This window comes from Thermothielavioides terrestris, chromosome 4 (genome assembly GCF_000226115.1).
Source record: "Thermothielavioides terrestris NRRL 8126 chromosome 4, complete sequence".
Lineage (NCBI taxonomy): Eukaryota > Fungi > Ascomycota > Sordariomycetes > Sordariales > Chaetomiaceae > Thermothielavioides > Thermothielavioides terrestris.
Genome location: NC_016460.1, coordinates 2,636,685 through 2,653,639, shown reverse-complemented (window position 1 = coordinate 2,653,639; position 16,955 = coordinate 2,636,685). Strand labels below are relative to the sequence as shown.

The following is a 16,955-nucleotide window of genomic DNA, read 5'->3' as shown; positions in this document are numbered from 1 at the left end:
GCGTTATCGCCCTGTTATACAGCCTCGAGGCCGACAACACGCAAGCTTGAAAGAAGGTGGCACTGAGATTAGATTTGCGATGGAGAAAGAGTCCGTGGGTCTTCTCGATCATAAGGGGGTATGCAGCAGAATCGAGTTGTCCTCACCCTGAAGGGGCCGAAAGAGCCGGGAAAGAAGTTTCCGCATTTGGCAGGATCTGTCTGTTGATCTCCAGCTGCGCATCGGTTCCGGATTGTAAGCAAGCTTTCTCAATCCCGTGTGCCCCAGTCGAAGCATTGCGAACTTTGCGAATAAATCGAAGCCGCAGGATTGAAAATCCAGGCACACTTGTTTTCGTGAAGGAAAAAGAAAAGAAAAAGAATAAGAAGAAGAAGCAAGAATACACGGAGATACAGCAAGGCCGTCACGCGGCCATGTTTACATGTATGGCCTTGATGTTGCAATACGGCGCAAGCCCGGCCTCTCCCAGCTCCCTGCCGATGCCCGACTGCTTGACACCGCCGAAGGGAACCCGGAAATCCGAGTCGTTACTGCTGTTGATCCAGACCATGCCTGCTTCAATCTCTCTGGCGACGCGGTGCGCCCGCGTGAGATCCTTGGTGAACAGCGCCGACCCCAGGCCATAGGTCGTGTCATTCGCCAGCTGGATGGCCTCTTCCTCGGTGCTGAAGGCGACAATGGCCACGCAGGGCCCGAAGATCTCCTCGCGGAATATCTTCATGGTCGGCTTGACGTTGACGAACACGGTGGGCGCGACGAAGAAGCCCTTGCCCTTCTGCGGCGCCGGCTCGCCGCCGAGGACGATGCTGGCGCCTTCTTCCTGCCCCGACCTGATGTACGACAGCACGCGCTCATACTGCGCCCTGGTCACCTGCGGGCCCTGGAACGTCGTCTCTTCGAACGGGTCGCCCACCACCGAGATCTCCTCGACCTTAGCTTTGAACTTCTCGACAAAAGCCTCGTAGACGCTCTCGTGGACCAGGATACGCGACGTGGCGGTGCAGATCTGGCCTTGATTGCTCATGATGCCAATGTGCGACCAGGTCGCTGCCAGGTCGAGATCGGCGTCTTCAAAGACAATGAGCGGCGACTTGCCGCCCGTTTCCAGGGTGATGTTCTTCATGGTGGCGGAGGCCATCTTCATGACCTCCTTTCCGGTGGCGGTGCTGCCCGTAAAAGCAATCTTGTCGACGCCTGGGTGCTGAACGAGCGCCGCGCCGGCCTCGCGCCCGTGGCCGTTGATGATGTTCACCACGCCCGGCGGAAAGCCGGCTTCCCTGATGAGCTGTGCCACGTACAGCATCGAGAGCGGCGTCTGCTCGGCGAGCTTGAGCACCACCGTGTTGCCGCAGCAGAGAGCAGGGCCCAGCTTCCAGGCGGCCATGTCAAGCGGGTAGTTCCACGGAATGATCTGGCCGCACACGCCCAGGGGCTCCTTGACCGTGTAGGCAAACTTGGCGGGGCCGACGTCAATGACCTGGCCAAAGTTCTTGTCGGCGTAGCCGGCATAGTACTTGAGCACATTGATCACTTCAGGCACGTTCTCATTGAGCGCGACAGAGTACGGCTTGCCGTTGTCGAGACACTCAATGGTGGCCAGCGTCTCGGCGTGCTGAGCCACCAGATCTGCTAGCTTCAGCATCAGCGCGCCACGCTCTGTGCCCGAGAGGGCTTTCCACGATGGATCTCTGAACGCCTTGCGGGCGGCGGCCACTGCCTTGTCGACATCATCGACCGTCGCTGCGTAGACGGAGCAGATCTCCTCCTCCGTCCTAGAACCCAAGTCGAAGTCAGCAATCACCCATGCGCCGGCGCAAGAAGCGGCTGACGCACGTTGGGTTGATGGTCGTAATCTTCTGTTCGTTGCTGCTCTTGACAAATTCGTTGTTAATAAACAGGCCCAGGGGCTGAACCCACGTCCTGCCGTTCGGCGCTGTGAGTTGCACCTCCATTCTCGTCCTTATTAAGTTGTTGTTCTGCGACCTCTGCCTGCTGTGCGAAGCAAAGCTGCGGACGGTGCCAACAGTGACAGGACTTCTCTTCAAGGCACACGCGATCCGCAGGAGGAGGGTGGTCATCTTATCTGCGTCCCGCTCCTCAGTCCAACCCCTCCCAGGCTTTGCCTGTGCAGGTGATGGACGGTGGCACCGGAGCGGGGAAGCTTTGTGTAGTGTACGGATCTGTACGGAATACACAGTACTTGTACACTACTGGGACAGGGACCTGTGCACTAGGTTTCCCTAACTTTTCAACCCGAGCCCTGCCCATTTCACAACCAGATTGTAGTTGACTTGGCCAGTCATTTCCCTGTGTCAGCACCGGCAGTATGAACTTCGGGCCGCTTGCAGCCGAGCCGCGACAAGCCTGAGCTCGTAAGATTCAGAATATACGGTAAAACAGCATTTACGTCCAGTTATACCCGAGAGACCAGATATTACCGGCGACTCCACCACGAACTAACTAACACAACATCTCTCTTGTATGGAACTACTGTGTACTTTGTATAACTCACGACCTACTAAGGTAAGGTAGGTATCCAATCATATTGAAAGAGATAGGCTGGGGTGGGGGGAGATGCATGCGATAAAGGATCCCTGTTGCAGCCGCGCCACCTCCAAACGAGGGTCTCATGACATAACCAACTAACGTTAACTCACCTTTACACAGTAACCTTTACCTACACCGGACTCGGTATTGAATCTAGCGAACACACACGCACCGTACACTTTTCGCCGGGACATGCTACACCACATCTGCTCAACATGACGATGGAGACCGCGACATCGTCGTCCTCGCCGTCGCCGGTGCCGTCGCTGGTGTTTGCGCTGGTCGCACTCCTCTGCATCTCGGTCGTCGTCCTCCTGATCCTCCGATACTACCTGCCGCTACGCTCCACGCCCGGCTACCTGCTGGTGCCCGTCTTCTTTGCGCTATGGCTTCCTGCGAGCATGGTCCTGCTGGTGCCAATAGACCTGGCCTCCAGCGCCATGGCCGACGACGTTGATGCGCGGGGCATATGGCTGGATCCGAAGGCGCTCCGCGTGTCGTGGAGGATAGCCTACTGGCTGACGTTTGCCCTGACCTGGTATGTTGCCGTCCGTGCTTTCTTGATCCCTCAGTCTGCGCTCGCTCTGACGCTCGCCAGGTTTATCCTCCCCATCCTCGGCGAGTATTCCGACTCCGGATATCGCGAGCCACGGCAAAAGGTGCTCGACAGCCTCTATGCCAACGCACAGTATTATGCCATCGTCTTTGGGTCCGGAGCCCTCGGGCTGGTATACGTACTCATATCCTACGGCCACTTCTCTGAGTCGCTCAAGAGCACGGTCATGGCTCTCGCGTACTGCTGGGGTTTGGTGCTTGCTATCTATCTCATGGGCCACGGCCTCGTCTCCATACCCCGCCGGCTCTTCCGCAACGCGAATATCAGCGGCAGATTGCGTAGGATCCAAACCCAGGCCCCGAGAGTCTACGAAAAGATGGAAGATGCGGAGATGGATCTCGAGGATTTGGAGTTGCAGATTGCTGAGCTCAGCCGCCGCAAAGGCGGCAGCGCCAGCCTCTTTCAGGATTGGATCGAGGAGCTGGTTGACATGACGAACCTGCCCGAGTCTCAGCCCAGCCAAGCGGGCATCCTCCGGGGCTCGGGAAACCAGAGCCCGCTCCCCAACGTCATAACAGAGAAGTACCTCGCCGAGCTTACCAGGCGCCTAGTCAGGGCTAAACACGCCCGGTCGAGGTACGTGGACGAGTGGAACCGGCTGTTGCAAGACGCCGTCGAGACGCAAGCGATCCTGGACTCCGCAGCCTCGAAGAAGCTCGACTTCGGCAAGGCCTCCCCCAGCTCCGGTTTCTGGGACAGGCACACCCTCTTCACCCCCTATACGCGCTTCCTCTTCCATTACCACCTAGTTCCTTGTCTGCAGATCGCACTCGCCGTCCTCCTCTCCCTTGCCTCCCTCTGCATCGTCTGGTCCGAACTCGTCAAGGGCTTATTCCCGCAGCTCTCCGTTATTCGTTATAGCGTAGTCCAGCAGCGAGACCGTGGTAAAGACCAAGTCGGCCTCGTCGGACAGGTCGTCGCCGCCTTGTGGATGGTTTACATGTGCGCGGCCGCCTTCATCTCCATTACCGAAGTCAAAGTCTGGCGCGGCCGTGCCCTCGTGCGCCGCAACACCGCCCCGGAATCGGCCTTTTGGTACGCCAGCCAGGTCGCCCGGCTCAGCGTACCCCTCACGTACAACTTCATGACCTTCTTGGGTGGCATCTACCGCGACACAGTATTTTATGACTTCCTCGGCCAGCTCATCAACCTTACCCCCTTGGGCAAGTGGTTTGACTACCTGTTCCCCGCCTTCATCCTGCTCCCCGTCTGCGCGACGCTCTTCGGTCTCTACGGCAAGATCAGGCGCATCTTCGGCTCCGGCATCGACGTGCTCGAGGAGGAGGACGGCGACAACGGAGACTGGCCCGGCGCCGCCTTCGGCACCGGCTCGTGGCGCGAGGGCCGCGACCTTATAGAGCGCGAACTCAACGGCTCCTCGAGCGCGATCCGCGCGCGCCGCGCCGACCCCGCATCCGCCGGCGGCCGCTCTGCCCCGATCTTGTCCATCCCCGCCCGTCCCGGCCGGGGTACCACCGCCCCCCCCCGAGGAGGGAGAGGAGGACCGACCACCCCGTTCGGCACGTCCCCGACGGCGGGCACGACTGCGGGACCGGCGGCCACACCACGCCGGCCGCAGGCGAACACCTCGGCGCGGAGGGTCGGCCGCGCGGCGGTGGTGCTGGACGAGCCCGAGGACGAGAACTTCTTCGAGGCGCTGGGCCACCGCTTCAGGAACACCATCGACACGTTCGACACGCCCAAGTGGCTGCAGGATATCGGGCAGGGGATCAAGAAGCCGAAGTGGATGGGCGGCGGCGGCGGGGATGAAGGGCTCGGGCGCGGCAGCAGCAGCAGCAGCGGTGGTGGTGCGGGAGGAGGAAGGACAGACGTGAGGAGGTGGTTTGGCGGGGGAGGTGGCGAGGGCAGGATCAGGCTGTGAATGAAGCATCTGTAAATACATGGGTGGGTTGTCTCCGCGGTCGTTCTGGATAAATCAGCGTGCATGCTCGGCGTTTGACGGCATTTTGTCTGTACGGATTATGGGCGGGTTTGAACGGAGCATTACTGGCGTTTTTGCGTGTTGTGGCAATGATGGAACTGCCTCGGATGCAAGCTGTGTCGCGCGATGTTGAGATCTGAGCGCCACGATGTTGGTGGTTCCAGCGCCGTTGCACTTCGTCGCTTTGCAGGTATTACTTGGATTGTATTCTCCATTTGACCCTCGCTTATGCCAGATAATAACGCCTTGTATAGAGGCTCAACGCCAGGTTCATCACTCATTATTCGTCATGCCGTTTGACGGCCATGCCCAGCTGCATCTGCTCACCCGGAGCTCCTCGTCCTCGAGCACCTCTCCCCCAAGCTCCTCTCCACTGACTTCCTCCGCCGCCCAGTTCCTCCTCCGCCCGGGTATCATCACAAAACAAATACCTGCAGCAAAACCCCGAATCTCCGAGCATAACTCCCGAGCCCGTCCCCCCGCAGTCTCCCCTGAAAGGTCCCCTGCAAGAGCACAGATGGCAGGGTCGCCGGATCCCTCCTCAACCTGTGCCCAGTTGGTCGGCAGTTGGTTCGCATGTAAAGCAAAGCGCGCCTCAAACGAAAACATCAACCTCCACCACCCCACCGGCACGCCTCACGTTGTAAATGGCAAGCACGGCGTGATCCCAGTCTGCCTCGCTCGCGATCGACTTTCTCCCAAACGGCGTCTGGATCTCGATGATCGGGGCCTGCTCCACCGCCTCGAAACACGATTTAAGACGGGAGAAGGCGCCGCGCATGAGCACGCAATCTGTATGGCGATACTTCATCGGCGGGGCAAGGTCGCTGCCGTCCGTCTTGTCTTTGACGTAGACGTAGTACTTGAGCCGGGCATTCTCCGGGACTTCGAGCTCGTAGGGAGGAGGCGGGCCGGCGAGGCCGAGGACGGACTCGGCCAGCTTGCGCTTCTTGGACGTCGCCGCCTCCCTGGCGAGGGCATCGAAGAACGCCTCGCCGTCTGCAGAGGGGGACGCGCCGTCGCACGGACTGGGTGGTGACTGGACTGAGGGTGACCGCGTCGGTGACGGCGACGGAGCCAGTTGAGCGTAGGACTCAAGGATTCGAGCTTGAGTCCGCAACACGGTTTGGTGCATTTGCCTCTGGTTTCTGAAAAGCCGATAGAGAAGCATGGCGAAACCGGCCAGGAGACTGGAAAGTTTGTTAGCAGGGTGTCAAATACAGTCAAGGAGAATGAGACGTACATGGAAGAGTCGGCTGGCCAGAACAAGGTCCGCGATTTCGCGGTTCTGCAATCACTACCGAACCAGGCGGCGCCCCACCCCCTGTAAACCAGTACGTAGAATGAGATATTGACGAGATTTCTCTTGGTCTCCATCGAAGTGTTGCCGGGGTGTTCGACAAGTTGGCTGAGAGGTGGCTCCTTCAAGAGCTGTCTCATCTCTTCACACAGTCGCTTGCCCTCGCCGACATTCAACTCAAGATTGCTGTAGAGATCCTCCATTTTGGTGTTTCGGTCTGCTCTCACGTCAGTTACGGGCTTCCTTAGAGGGCAGAATAAGGGCAGGATTGCAAGGGCCTTACTGAGAGTGATGTAATGCATCAGGTCGGTGGCCAAGCGTTGGTCGAGATCGACTCGCCGAGGCAGGCGGACCCATCTGTTCGTCTGGCTGCTAGCGTAGCGGAAGCCGGGGATCTGGGTGGGAAGAATGACGCTGTCATCCTGGGCAGCACGGCTATCATCCTGAGCAGCATGGCTGTCATCTCGGGCAGCATGGCTGTCATCCTGGGAAGCATGGCTGTCTTGGCTCCCTGCAGATGCATTAACGGGTTGATCTTCGGCTGAAATCGCTTCCCAGAGGCCCTGGAGCTCAGCTTCGAGCGCCGCATCGTCGAGCGACTCTTCGGGCGGCGCCGTCACGGGTGCCGAGCCAACAGGGTGAGAAGTAGATTGTTGGGTACTAACCACAAGGTCGCCTGAAGTGTGTCCAACCGGATGCGATAAAGTGGCATCGGGAGGATCAGGGACTGCGGGCAGAGTGACACGAGTCGCCGCCGAGCACGGCTGCTGGCGAGGCGGTTCAGGAAATGACAACTGGGCATAAAAATCAGCCGCCTGCTGAGGGCGCTCGTTTGGTGAAGGTGTTGCTGGCTCACAGTCGGGCTGGTGGCACGGCGCGAGAGCACCGGCTTCCATAAAGAGGGAAGCCAGTTCGGCGTCATCGCCGCAGTCGTCGCCGTCACCAAAAAGAGAGCCCAGGTCTCCGTCATTGTCTTCCACATCCGAAGACGGAAAATCTTGGTCGGATGGTCGAGTAGCCATGGTGATGGTGGTTCGGCTACAGCCGTGTCAAGATCACGGCCATGAGAAGGTGGAGATTGAAGAAGTGAGGTCCAGATCCTCTGTGGGGATCCAACATTGGCAGTGTCAAGCGAGTTGCGGAGAAAATTAGGCAGACATTCTTGGCCCGTAAGGTACCTATTGAATTTCCGCTTGACGATTCACACCATGCAGTTCAAGACAGCAAAATCGAAGGTTAATTACGCGGGCTCGTTATTTACCCGTATTACTTTTCGTATTGCGTATTGTCTGTACTCGCCACATCTGGTCTCTGACACTTTGAGCAGTATTCGACATGGACCGCCGACGAGCTTTGGGTCAAGCCAGCTTGTCCAACAGAAAACTGAATGCGCCTTGGACCATTCAGCCGAGGGTTGAGAAGGCCTGCTGCACCCTCAGCAACAACGTCACCCTGAACAAAGCAGGATCATTGAAACAGACTGAGGAGTGTAACCTAGCATGACTCATCACCGGTTCCTCAGGAATAGCGCTTCTCTATGAAGCAATGTGTATATACGATATAAATGGTATGTTTCGACAAACATCGAAAGCCCGTAAGGAGGTGTAAGCGTTGGTGTCCCTTGTCCCGCACCCCTGACTCCAAACCACACGAGACTCCTAACCAATCCAGACTCCAACGGTCAGCCTGATCCTTGATGTTCGTCCACAACCAGATCTTTGTGTTCCTGCTCCTTGTTCATTGTCAGCTAGAGCGGCCGTCTACCCTTGCAAGTCGATTTATACAGCACTGACGCTGGTCATGCCAGCGTTCTCAGCAGCGTCTCGACATACTCCTACCAGGCTACCTCGCAAATATTTTTATTGTCATGTCCACACTTCCCGTGGCAATAACACAGCGGATCTGGACCTGCTGGGGCTGGGAATCCCGTCCCGATTTGATGGGCGTCCCGTTTCCTTCGCCGGCTGGAGGCTCTTTGACCATCGCGGGCGCCCATCTCAAGCACGAGATGAAGTGATCATGCAGGTTCTTCAGCTGCTTGACGCATTTGCCGTCTTGACTTAGGTCCCAGCAGCGCAGCGACTTGTCATCAGCCACAGAGAGGAGATACTTGCCACCGGGGTGAAAGGCCAGCGCTCTCACCCAGTTGTCATGGCCGATCAGCGTCTTGAAACATGTCCCCCGTGAATCCCACAGCTTAATGGTCATGTCCCGTGAGCCCGTGGCCATGAATTCTGTCGTGCTGCTCCTCGGCGGTGGCTTCTTCAACCCGGCCATGGAAGCTAGGTACTGGTACGAGGTTGGTGGCGCAAAGACACAGCATTCGATAAAATTCTCGTGGCCGGTCATCGTCAGCGTGTTCTGTGGCTGCGGCGCGGAGATATCCCATAAGCGTAGGGTCCGATCGTCCCCCGTGGATAGCAGGTGAGATCCGTCAGAGGAGGGACACACGTCACGAATCCAGCTCGAATGCCCGTGGATCGTCTTCACGCAATATCCAGTATTGATGTCCCAGATCCGCAAGGTAGCATCCCTGCTGGCGCTGACGATGTGGTTCCCAGATGGGATGAAACGGACGGCGCTGACGGTGTGATCGTGCCCCGAGAACGTCCGAATGTTCTTGTATCCATCCGCTGGGTCCCACAATTTCACCGTCAGGTCGGAACTACAAGAGACGAGGAGGATGCGACCTTTTGGGCCGCCATAGTCGAGCCCGGTGACCGCTCGGGTGTGGCCCTTAACGGTTCTCTCTAGCTCGCCAAGCTCCCAGTCCCATATCTTAATGATAGAGCCTTGGTCACCCGAGGCCACGGTGGTGTAAACTGGATGAAAGCTGATGCAGGTGATATCGTATTGGTGTGACTCCAGCTTGTAGCGGGCGGGTTGGCTGGGCAGCCAAGAGGTCGGATCTTGATTATGTTTTGACAGATGTGAGGGGGTGGCACTGTCGAGCTCAGATTGCAACGCCGCGACCCGGGATTCGAGGTCCATAATCTATCACACGAGGCAGGTTAGGCCGTCCCCTGGGCGTGAACGGAAGGTGTCCCAACCCGAAAGGACGAACTTTCTTCTGTAGACGGACGACGCCGGTCCATTTCTTTTCCAACAAAGTCTCATACTTTTTGGTTGAAGCTTCATCGAATACATCTAACCCGAGGCCTAATTCGGCCCTCGTCGCGGCAGCGGCATCTGGAGCGCCGTTCGCCGAGAGGTATGCTATGATCGACTTGTGACTTACGGCGTCTGTTAGCATCGATTTGGTTTACAGCTCTAATCTCGACCACAGATGTGTACCTACAGCTCTTCGGCCTGCCGGGTTGATAATGTTTTGCTCATGATGCATCCAGGATCGTGCGGTCCAAATTGGTCGAGTGCAGCCACAGAAAGGCGGAGTGAACTTTTCAGGGATGAAGAAATTCGTAGTGATCTCTGTATTTTCTGCCGACAACTGAGGAAATTGAACTGATGAGTTGGTTAGTAGGCGCAAGGACTTCGAGCAGCGTTCGCCGCGACCTTGGGAGAGCTTGGAGAGCTTGGAGTGCTTGGAGAGCTTGGAGAGCTTGGTCGTCGTTGGGTACCCCAGCTGGCGGGACCGCGCGGCCGATCAGGTGTCTGTATCCGTCTGAAAGTGATTCGTACCTAGCGGATGCTGTAAGGCTCGTATGCCTGCATGCATATGGCTCCGTAAGGTAACAATCATGTACACAGTAGGTGTGCTGACTCGCAGATTCACCGCATAGCGTGAAATGGGATTCCGGCCCTGGATGTGAATAATCCGTACCTTACACAGGTAAGGTAAGGTATGTACTGTACATGGGCGTTACACTCCCTCTTCTCCTTTGGTTCCTCACATCGCGAATCCTGGGGCCACTCTGACTGCCCGGCTGTATCCCATGATTGATGGTTGACTTGTTAAACGGTAGCACGGTGAGAGATGGTTAACGTTAGTCCATTTTCGATGAATTTTCTCAGACTTTCTCAGCTTGTCCACCGACTCACCGTGATCCTCACCCCCCAACACCTCACTCACTTCCCCAGCTTGTAAGCGTATCTCGGCGCCCCCTCCGCGCCGACGTGCACCTTGAACACGGACCCTCCCAGCCGCTTGCTCTCGCCCTCGCCCTCGTCATCCCCCGCCGTGGTAATCACCAGCTCGCCGCCGCCGACGAGCTCGCAGCAAGTGGCATTGCGCGTCGGGATCCTTACTTCCCCCACCAGCTGTCCGGCCGGCGTGATCTTGAGCACGCGCGACTCGCCGTACACGGCGTGCCAGAGGTTGCCGTCCGTGTCGACGCGGAAGCCGTCGGGCTCGCCGGGCCCGTCGTGGCGGTAGAAGACGCGCTGGTTGGACAGGCTGCCGTCGGCCGGGTCGTAGTCCCACGCGAGCACCTCGCGCGCCGTCGAGTGCGTGAAGTACATGGTGCGGCCGTCCGGGGAGAAGCCGACCGAGTTGGGGATCATGAGGCCCGAGAGGATGCGCTCAGGCGGCGTGCCGGCCTGGGCGAAGCGATAGAGGGACCCTGGATTTGGTTGGAAGAGGTGGGGTGGCACACGTCAGATTGCGGTATCATCGCTACGGTCATGGTGTAGTGATTGGGGAGCGGAATGAATGAGTGGCGGCAGGCCACATGGCATCCGTGGTTTTTGGCACCACAAGCCCTGATGATCGAGCTGCGGCGAGAGGGACTTCTGCGAGGCCGCTCCGCCAGTGAGGGATGTAGCCAGGGTCTGCCGCCTTGGGCATGTGAATGCGGGACAGTAGGCCCCTTTCCTAGGAGTCAAGACAACAAACAGAAGAGAAAAAAAGCGGGCAGAAAACTCACCCTCGGGCTGGAACGGTCCCATGCCAAAGTCCGTCATGGTCCCCAGCCAGAATCGCCCGTTCGGATCAACCGTGCCATCGTTGCTCCTGATCCGTTCCGCCTTCTCCTGCCCAAACTTGGTCACATACTCGTACTTCCCCGTCTGCCTGTCCAGCACCGCCAGCCCCTGCTTGGCCCCGATCAAAAGCGCCTCCTGCGGGTCCCTGCCGTCGATGTCGGCCGTGACGGTGACAGCCTCGTCGAACTGGAGAGTCTTGAGCGACGAGGGCCCCTCGGCGAGCGAGACGGTGTGGAGCTGCTTCTTGATGATGTCGACGAAGCGCAGCGTGTTGGTGGCCGGCTCATAGTAGGGTCCCTCGCCCAGCGAGCAACGGGGCTCAAGGTAGGGGTCGCTGGCATGCCATTGCTGAAACTCCTGGCTTTCTGCCATGGCTGCTGCGGTCTCTGCTCCTGAAGCTGTCCTTCCCCTCTCGATGCCCTGTTCACAAGCACGATATCTGGGCCTTTGGTGCGAGATCACAGCCCCACTTGTCTGAGACCAGTCCGATTCGGCGGCTTCTCGTTATGCTCGTTTGAGCGCGGGCGAACAACTGGGGATGGAGAGCGCGAAAATTGCAAAGACGAGTTCACTGGCGAGTCAGGCACAGATTGGAGGCTCGTTGCTGGGCATTTTATCATTGATGGGCTACCGAAGATAGGCTGGACTCTGGGCACGGAGGACGGGAAGAGCAAGCGGGGGTCGGTTCGGAAAGCGGACCTCACATCCGCTGCGGCCGGTTCGCATCGTAGCCGCCGGGAAAACTCCCGAGGGATATAACTAGAACGTTACAACTCTGCACATGATCCCGACCCGCCAAAGGAAGGCGAGGGGATTCCGCAATGAGGATGAGGTGAAGTGAAGATGAGAACGACGGGGCGTCGGATGGTTTGGTGCTGTGCGAAAGAGCCAATCGGAGTCAACTGCAACCAGTTGACACTATGGCGCCCCGACCTCAATCGATCGACGCTGCAGTTTAGCTTGGGCTTGGGACGATGCTGCAGGATGCCTGCACAGGAGAGGACACGGCATCCTGTCGGCGGCTGTGTGTATTCCGTACTGTGTGCTGTGTCGTCCGCCACACTCATCTGTCGTTCCAAATTGGAGTATTCCGTAGCTATTTTCCGACAGTAACACGGGAAATTTGCCGGTGCCACACACGCAAGGGGCGCCCGCTGCGATATTTGCGCCGCGTGCGTTTAGTTATCGCGCTGGCTGACGGAAGGTTTTCCACTAACGACTGTGGCCGGAACAACGACAAGGTACATAGACTTCGCGCAGGGCTGCGGAACGGACACGGACGCAGCAGCATTGGGTCTGCCCAGTGCAAGAGTGTACCAGATGGACAACGCCGGTCTTGTTCACGCGCTGACGTGGGGGAGACATTGTGTAGGATCAGCGACAGCTGCGCCTCTTTGCCGCTTCGAGCAAATCGTCGTGGAGAGGAGACACACAAGAGATTGAGAGAAATTTCCGCCATTCCGGGATTCAATTTGACCCCGGCAAGTGCTAACGTGAGCTCTGTCCTTCCCCAACCGCGAAGTTCGTCAGCCGTTTCACCTCAGCATCCGCGTCCCGTTGAAAAAAAAAAAAAAAAATACTATTTTCTGAATGAAGAACGTAAAGAGCACCGCTGAAATCCGTCTTCTTTCCTTTTTTTTTTCTTGATCTTGCAAGCGAGTTCGCGATTTTCGCATTTCTGTTGGCTGGTCTTCGAAATAGGATGACTGGAGTGTTGAAGGTTTCGAGCCAAGAAACGACCCCGTGGAACTCGTGCCCTTCAGACCTCGGCAACTGTGCAGCGTCGTTGTTCACCCAAAACTGGACACGAGTTTGGCAAAGGGGTCCCCAGACTGTGCGAGATCGACCCATCGCTCTCTGGGCTTGTTGTTCACGCGTTGTTGTCACATGAACTACATAGTACCTTATATCTTCCGTAGCGTATTCGACCTACGGGAGAGAGTCTTGGTACGTAACTAGGTACACTCTACACTAAGAGTTGGAAATGGCCTGCTGCCAAACAGGTTTCCCAGCTTCTCCTGCCCAAGGCTTGTTCCGTTCCCCTCGGATTCGCTACTGTGGCACGGTTGCGCCGCGATTAAGGCAGATGGCAGTTTGGCGATCACGGTTCCGAGGCATGCACGGCCTGGGGCAACGCGCTGCACGCCATTGATCCCCCCGTCACCAACATATGCTCCCGCTTCAGTAATCGCCTGTCAGGTTCCTCGAATCACCCCATGATTCCCCATGAACATTCGTCCCGATGCCCAAGATGCAAACTACCTGAGTTTAGTGCACACCGCCCCTCTCTTTGACGTCAACGTGGCTGCCCTTGGCAAAAGGAGGATGGAGACTCTCATCCATATCGGTGTGTTGTTTGCGTGGGGGTCAGGGCTTGGCCTCTTAAAGCTCATCTGTTCACGTGCCACTTTTCGTTGCGTATGATCAAATTCTCCGGCGGTCTGGATGGAAAACTTCACGGTGTGGGTGGTTGGATTCGTCGTTAGGTACCTCCTCTGTACGCAGTAGGCGCTTTCGTGCTATCCTTGAATAGTGGCGGGACGGATGACTAGCATTCACTGACTTGAATCGCTTGCTGTTCTATGATGCTGCCTCCCAGGGACTGAGGTGTGTGTGTTCCGTTCATTCCCTTGTCCCAAATGTGGTTCCTGCGTACCAGGTGTATCACAGGACGGATGTTGTGTTGGTGCCTGAACCTGGTAACTATAGGTACCTACCAGGTATCCCTTGACCCTGGCGGGTCGGTGTGTTTTGCATGCGTATCCTGCATGTCACGCCAGACCGGTGACTGAGCGGTGTGTATCTGTGCTGCAGGGTCGGCATGCAAACCACCTCGCACGGACAGATGAGGTAACGTTAGGTGTTTGCAGAGTCCGTGCTTGAGGTCGCATTCTGGCCGCAGCGCTGTGCCGGCAGCAGCTCATCAATGGTTTTGGTAGGGAACGGATGCGATGCCCTTCCCTGAAACGGGAATCTCATTGACGTTAGTGTCCTAGTCGGTACGCTACCTAATTAGCGTGTTGGCCAAGGTCATCGTCCCCCGGGTACCACAACCCAAAGCCGATGCTGTGACTGCTTCGGGCCGCAACGCGAGCTGCAGGAGCCTCCTCCTGAGCCAGGGCCGCCTCTCGCAAGTTGGGTCTCAAGCAACCATTGGATCGTTTCCACTGGACAAAAAGCAGGTCGTTGCATATGGAGGATTGGATGCCGAAGAATGTGTGCCGTAGAAGCTTCGGGAGTCGTTCTCCCTCGCCGGATCTCGTGGCTCGCTTGGTAGGAGGCGCAGCACACCTTATTAAACATGTGATTTTTGGCTGGTTCCTGGAGGAAAGCTGCCACTCCCAGGCCGTTTGCCTGCCACCTCACGAAGCTCTGCGTGCTGTGAAGTTTTCGGGCGCGCGAAGGGCATTGCTCCCTGCCTACGCGTCAGACAATCGATTGATACCCAAGTTAGGCACCTACCTCGGTATGGTAAGTAGTGTATGTGCACGACAACTGCGAACTGTAACTGGGGATGCAACTCATGAGTTGGCCGTGTATCCACTCAGCGCCCGGACGGGAGTTTGGAGGTGCACCCGGGCGGTGTGCTCAAGGGTGTGTAAACAGAAACCTGCAAGGAGAAAGCGCACTCCGATCCGGCAGTTAACCAGCCGATGAACGGGGTGAGAAATGAGCCCGGCGACTTCCTCATTTGTTACTAGCCCTCCCGCAAAATGGAATTTCGGTTGGAGATGGTGAGTTGGATACCCAAGACTCCACCCGGTACACTAGTGTAGTGTAATTTCCAGGTTGCAAGGCCCTTTCCGCTCTTCGGGGCGTCGTTCACTTGCTGGCTGACCATTCTTGCGGTAACACGTCCTTGTTCGAACCCTCGTCCTGCTCCACAGCCACGAGCCTGCGGTGCCGCTCCAGGACATCCGTGTCCGAAAAACAACCCCGTTGAGAAAAACAAACCTTGGAGAGCGGCCTGTGCGCCTCCCACCAAAAACTTTGCAGCGTTTGTCACTACGCAGTATGCGGCCCAGCTGATGCGTCGCCACAATAATCGCGATAAGAAAACTTGAAAGATCTCAACGGTCAATGGATACTTACTTGAAGGAGAGAGCATTTGCAAAGGCAGACGCAAACAATTGCTGAAGTCAATACAGTACCTTGGCCTGCTAAGCGCCAGCTGCTGGACCGTCTTATCGATGGGTAATATCACGTGACCTTCCCAAACCAGGTATAGCGAGCGAGCTAGCGAAAATTCGGTAGGCGGTCAAGGCGGGCAGTATTCGAAGCCAGTCTTACATTCTTTAAAGCTGCTTTTTAAAGCTTTTCAGCCAATTCTGCGTTTTTCGTCAAATCTGATTCTAGCCTCTTCAACAACGCTAGCAACGTCGTCGATTCGCCGCGATTCCTGTGGCGACATGCTAGCTAGGGCGTGTCGTGACATGCGCTACAAGATTTTGATGGGAGACACACGGGCCGCCCCAGGGGTGGGGTGTGAAACCGGGCTGTTTCTCATGGGGTCGACACGTGTCGTGTAATCCGTACTGTATTCACGGTGTCGATCACAGTAACGAAGCGAAGTATGTACAGTACAAGACCATGCACTGCCTGTTGCCTGGCCCCCCGCTGGCGCCATGGGCCAATGGTCAGTTCATTTCTCTGACAAGTCGTGGTCTGAATGTGATACAAATTCCCAGAGGTTTGAGGACCCGGAAACCCGGTCTCGGAAGTGAATAACTGAATTTTTCCATGCTGAAAGACCTGAAGTAGTGTACCTACGCGGTACATACAACACTCCATGCGCTGGTGAAAAATGAGCAGTTTGAATTAACTAACGTCGCCAATCAGTTGAAAGCGCCAAGGCAGCCTTGAGTGCCCAGGCGCCAGGCATCGACGACCAAGTTGAGCATCCTTCCCCACTGTGCAGCAGGGGTTCATGCGGGAACCCACATGCCAGACGTGCAGGGCCCAATCCAGCACTCTGGGCTCCGACACGAGACGATGATGAAGTGGAATCCTGCCGCTCTTCGCGCTCCACTCCAACCGAACCGCCTCTCACGACGACCCAAGAGGAGCCGCGAGCGCGTCGGCAATCATCCCCGTGACCCGCCCCCCAACAAGCGATCAAGTCCACTCAGTGCACTACTCCACTAGTGACTGTGCACTAGTCATTCCGGATCACTCGCATGCTGGTTCCTGTGACTGACGTGGACTAGCTTTGTTGCAAGGGGGAGCGGCCCGGGGGAGAGAGGCGCGCGGACCGTCTCTGTGCGCGAGTTACTGTGTAACTTCCAGTGTTCTGGATGGAATGAGTTACTCCGCACCTTGGTGTGTAATGTACACAGTACAGTACATGCATCCTTGGGTTTCAGCTGTTGTCGAGGTGCGATGGCATCAACAAGGCCACTAACCCGCCCCGCCACGCCATGAGCGATGACGGGCATCTCGGATGCCACCCAGCCCGTCGTCGTCTTCCGAGGGGCGCCTGTGCCCATTAGTGTAGCTCACTCACGTTTGATTCACATTAGCTTGCTTGTCCCACGTTGGGAAGCAGACCAAGCCCTGACTGACCCTGACGAGTCTCCCAGACAAGCACTTTTCGCGGCCGCCATGCAGATCATTTCCGACAGGACTCTTCTGCCCTTTCGATTTGGGCCAGCCAAGTTGCCGCTGGATGA

At 57.1% G+C, this 16,955-nt stretch overlaps 6 protein-coding genes across 6 annotated transcripts; 2 read left to right on the top strand and 4 right to left on the bottom strand.

Annotated features, from left to right (window-relative positions):
* Positions 1 to 277: 277 nt before the first annotated feature.
* On the bottom strand, positions 278 to 2,141 carry THITE_2119481 (uncharacterized protein). Its single transcript, XM_003655560.1, has 2 exons — positions 1,834 to 2,141; positions 278 to 1,772 (listed from the first exon to the last, which is right to left on the bottom strand). Exons 1-2 carry the CDS (start codon positions 2,076 to 2,078, stop codon positions 404 to 406), a joined length of 1,614 nt encoding a protein of 537 aa, XP_003655608.1. The 5' UTR covers positions 2,079 to 2,141; the 3' UTR covers positions 278 to 403.
* A 426-nt stretch (positions 2,142 to 2,567) lies between these two features.
* THITE_2119479 (uncharacterized protein) lies at positions 2,568 to 5,149 on the top strand. The gene is made up of 2 exons (XM_003655559.1): positions 2,568 to 3,085; positions 3,146 to 5,149. Exons 1-2 carry the CDS (start codon positions 2,763 to 2,765, stop codon positions 5,043 to 5,045), a joined length of 2,223 nt encoding a protein of 740 aa, XP_003655607.1. The 5' UTR covers positions 2,568 to 2,762; the 3' UTR covers positions 5,046 to 5,149.
* A 142-nt stretch (positions 5,150 to 5,291) lies between these two features.
* Positions 5,292 to 7,373, bottom strand: THITE_60073 (uncharacterized protein). Its single transcript, XM_003655558.1, has 3 exons — positions 6,689 to 7,373; positions 6,349 to 6,622; positions 5,292 to 6,295 (listed from the first exon to the last, which is right to left on the bottom strand). The coding sequence occupies exons 1-3, from the start codon at positions 7,299 to 7,301 to the stop codon at positions 5,701 to 5,703; spliced, it is 1,482 nt and encodes a 493-aa protein (XP_003655606.1). The 5' UTR covers positions 7,302 to 7,373; the 3' UTR covers positions 5,292 to 5,700.
* A 510-nt stretch (positions 7,374 to 7,883) lies between these two features.
* Positions 7,884 to 10,174, bottom strand: THITE_2119471 (uncharacterized protein). Its single transcript, XM_003655557.1, has 4 exons — positions 10,045 to 10,174; positions 9,704 to 9,867; positions 9,470 to 9,638; positions 7,884 to 9,399 (listed from the first exon to the last, which is right to left on the bottom strand). Exons 2-4 carry the CDS (start codon positions 9,739 to 9,741, stop codon positions 8,248 to 8,250), a joined length of 1,359 nt encoding a protein of 452 aa, XP_003655605.1. The 5' UTR covers positions 9,742 to 9,867; positions 10,045 to 10,174; the 3' UTR covers positions 7,884 to 8,247.
* THITE_71681 (uncharacterized protein) lies at positions 10,128 to 12,121 on the bottom strand. Its single transcript, XM_003655556.1, has 2 exons — positions 11,229 to 12,121; positions 10,128 to 10,925 (listed from the first exon to the last, which is right to left on the bottom strand). Exons 1-2 carry the CDS (start codon positions 11,656 to 11,658, stop codon positions 10,432 to 10,434), a joined length of 924 nt encoding a protein of 307 aa, XP_003655604.1. The 5' UTR covers positions 11,659 to 12,121; the 3' UTR covers positions 10,128 to 10,431.
* Positions 12,122 to 13,512: 1,391 nt separating this feature from the next.
* Positions 13,513 to 15,229, top strand: THITE_113942 (uncharacterized protein; the record flags this gene model as incomplete). Its single annotated transcript, XM_003655555.1, has 9 exons — positions 13,513 to 13,633; positions 13,675 to 13,749; positions 13,833 to 13,836; positions 14,004 to 14,030; positions 14,303 to 14,502; positions 14,741 to 14,757; positions 14,835 to 14,880; positions 14,988 to 15,020; positions 15,075 to 15,229. 9 exons carry the CDS (start codon positions 13,513 to 13,515, stop codon positions 15,227 to 15,229), a joined length of 678 nt encoding a protein of 225 aa, XP_003655603.1.
* Between the last annotated feature and the right edge of the window lie 1,726 nt (positions 15,230 to 16,955).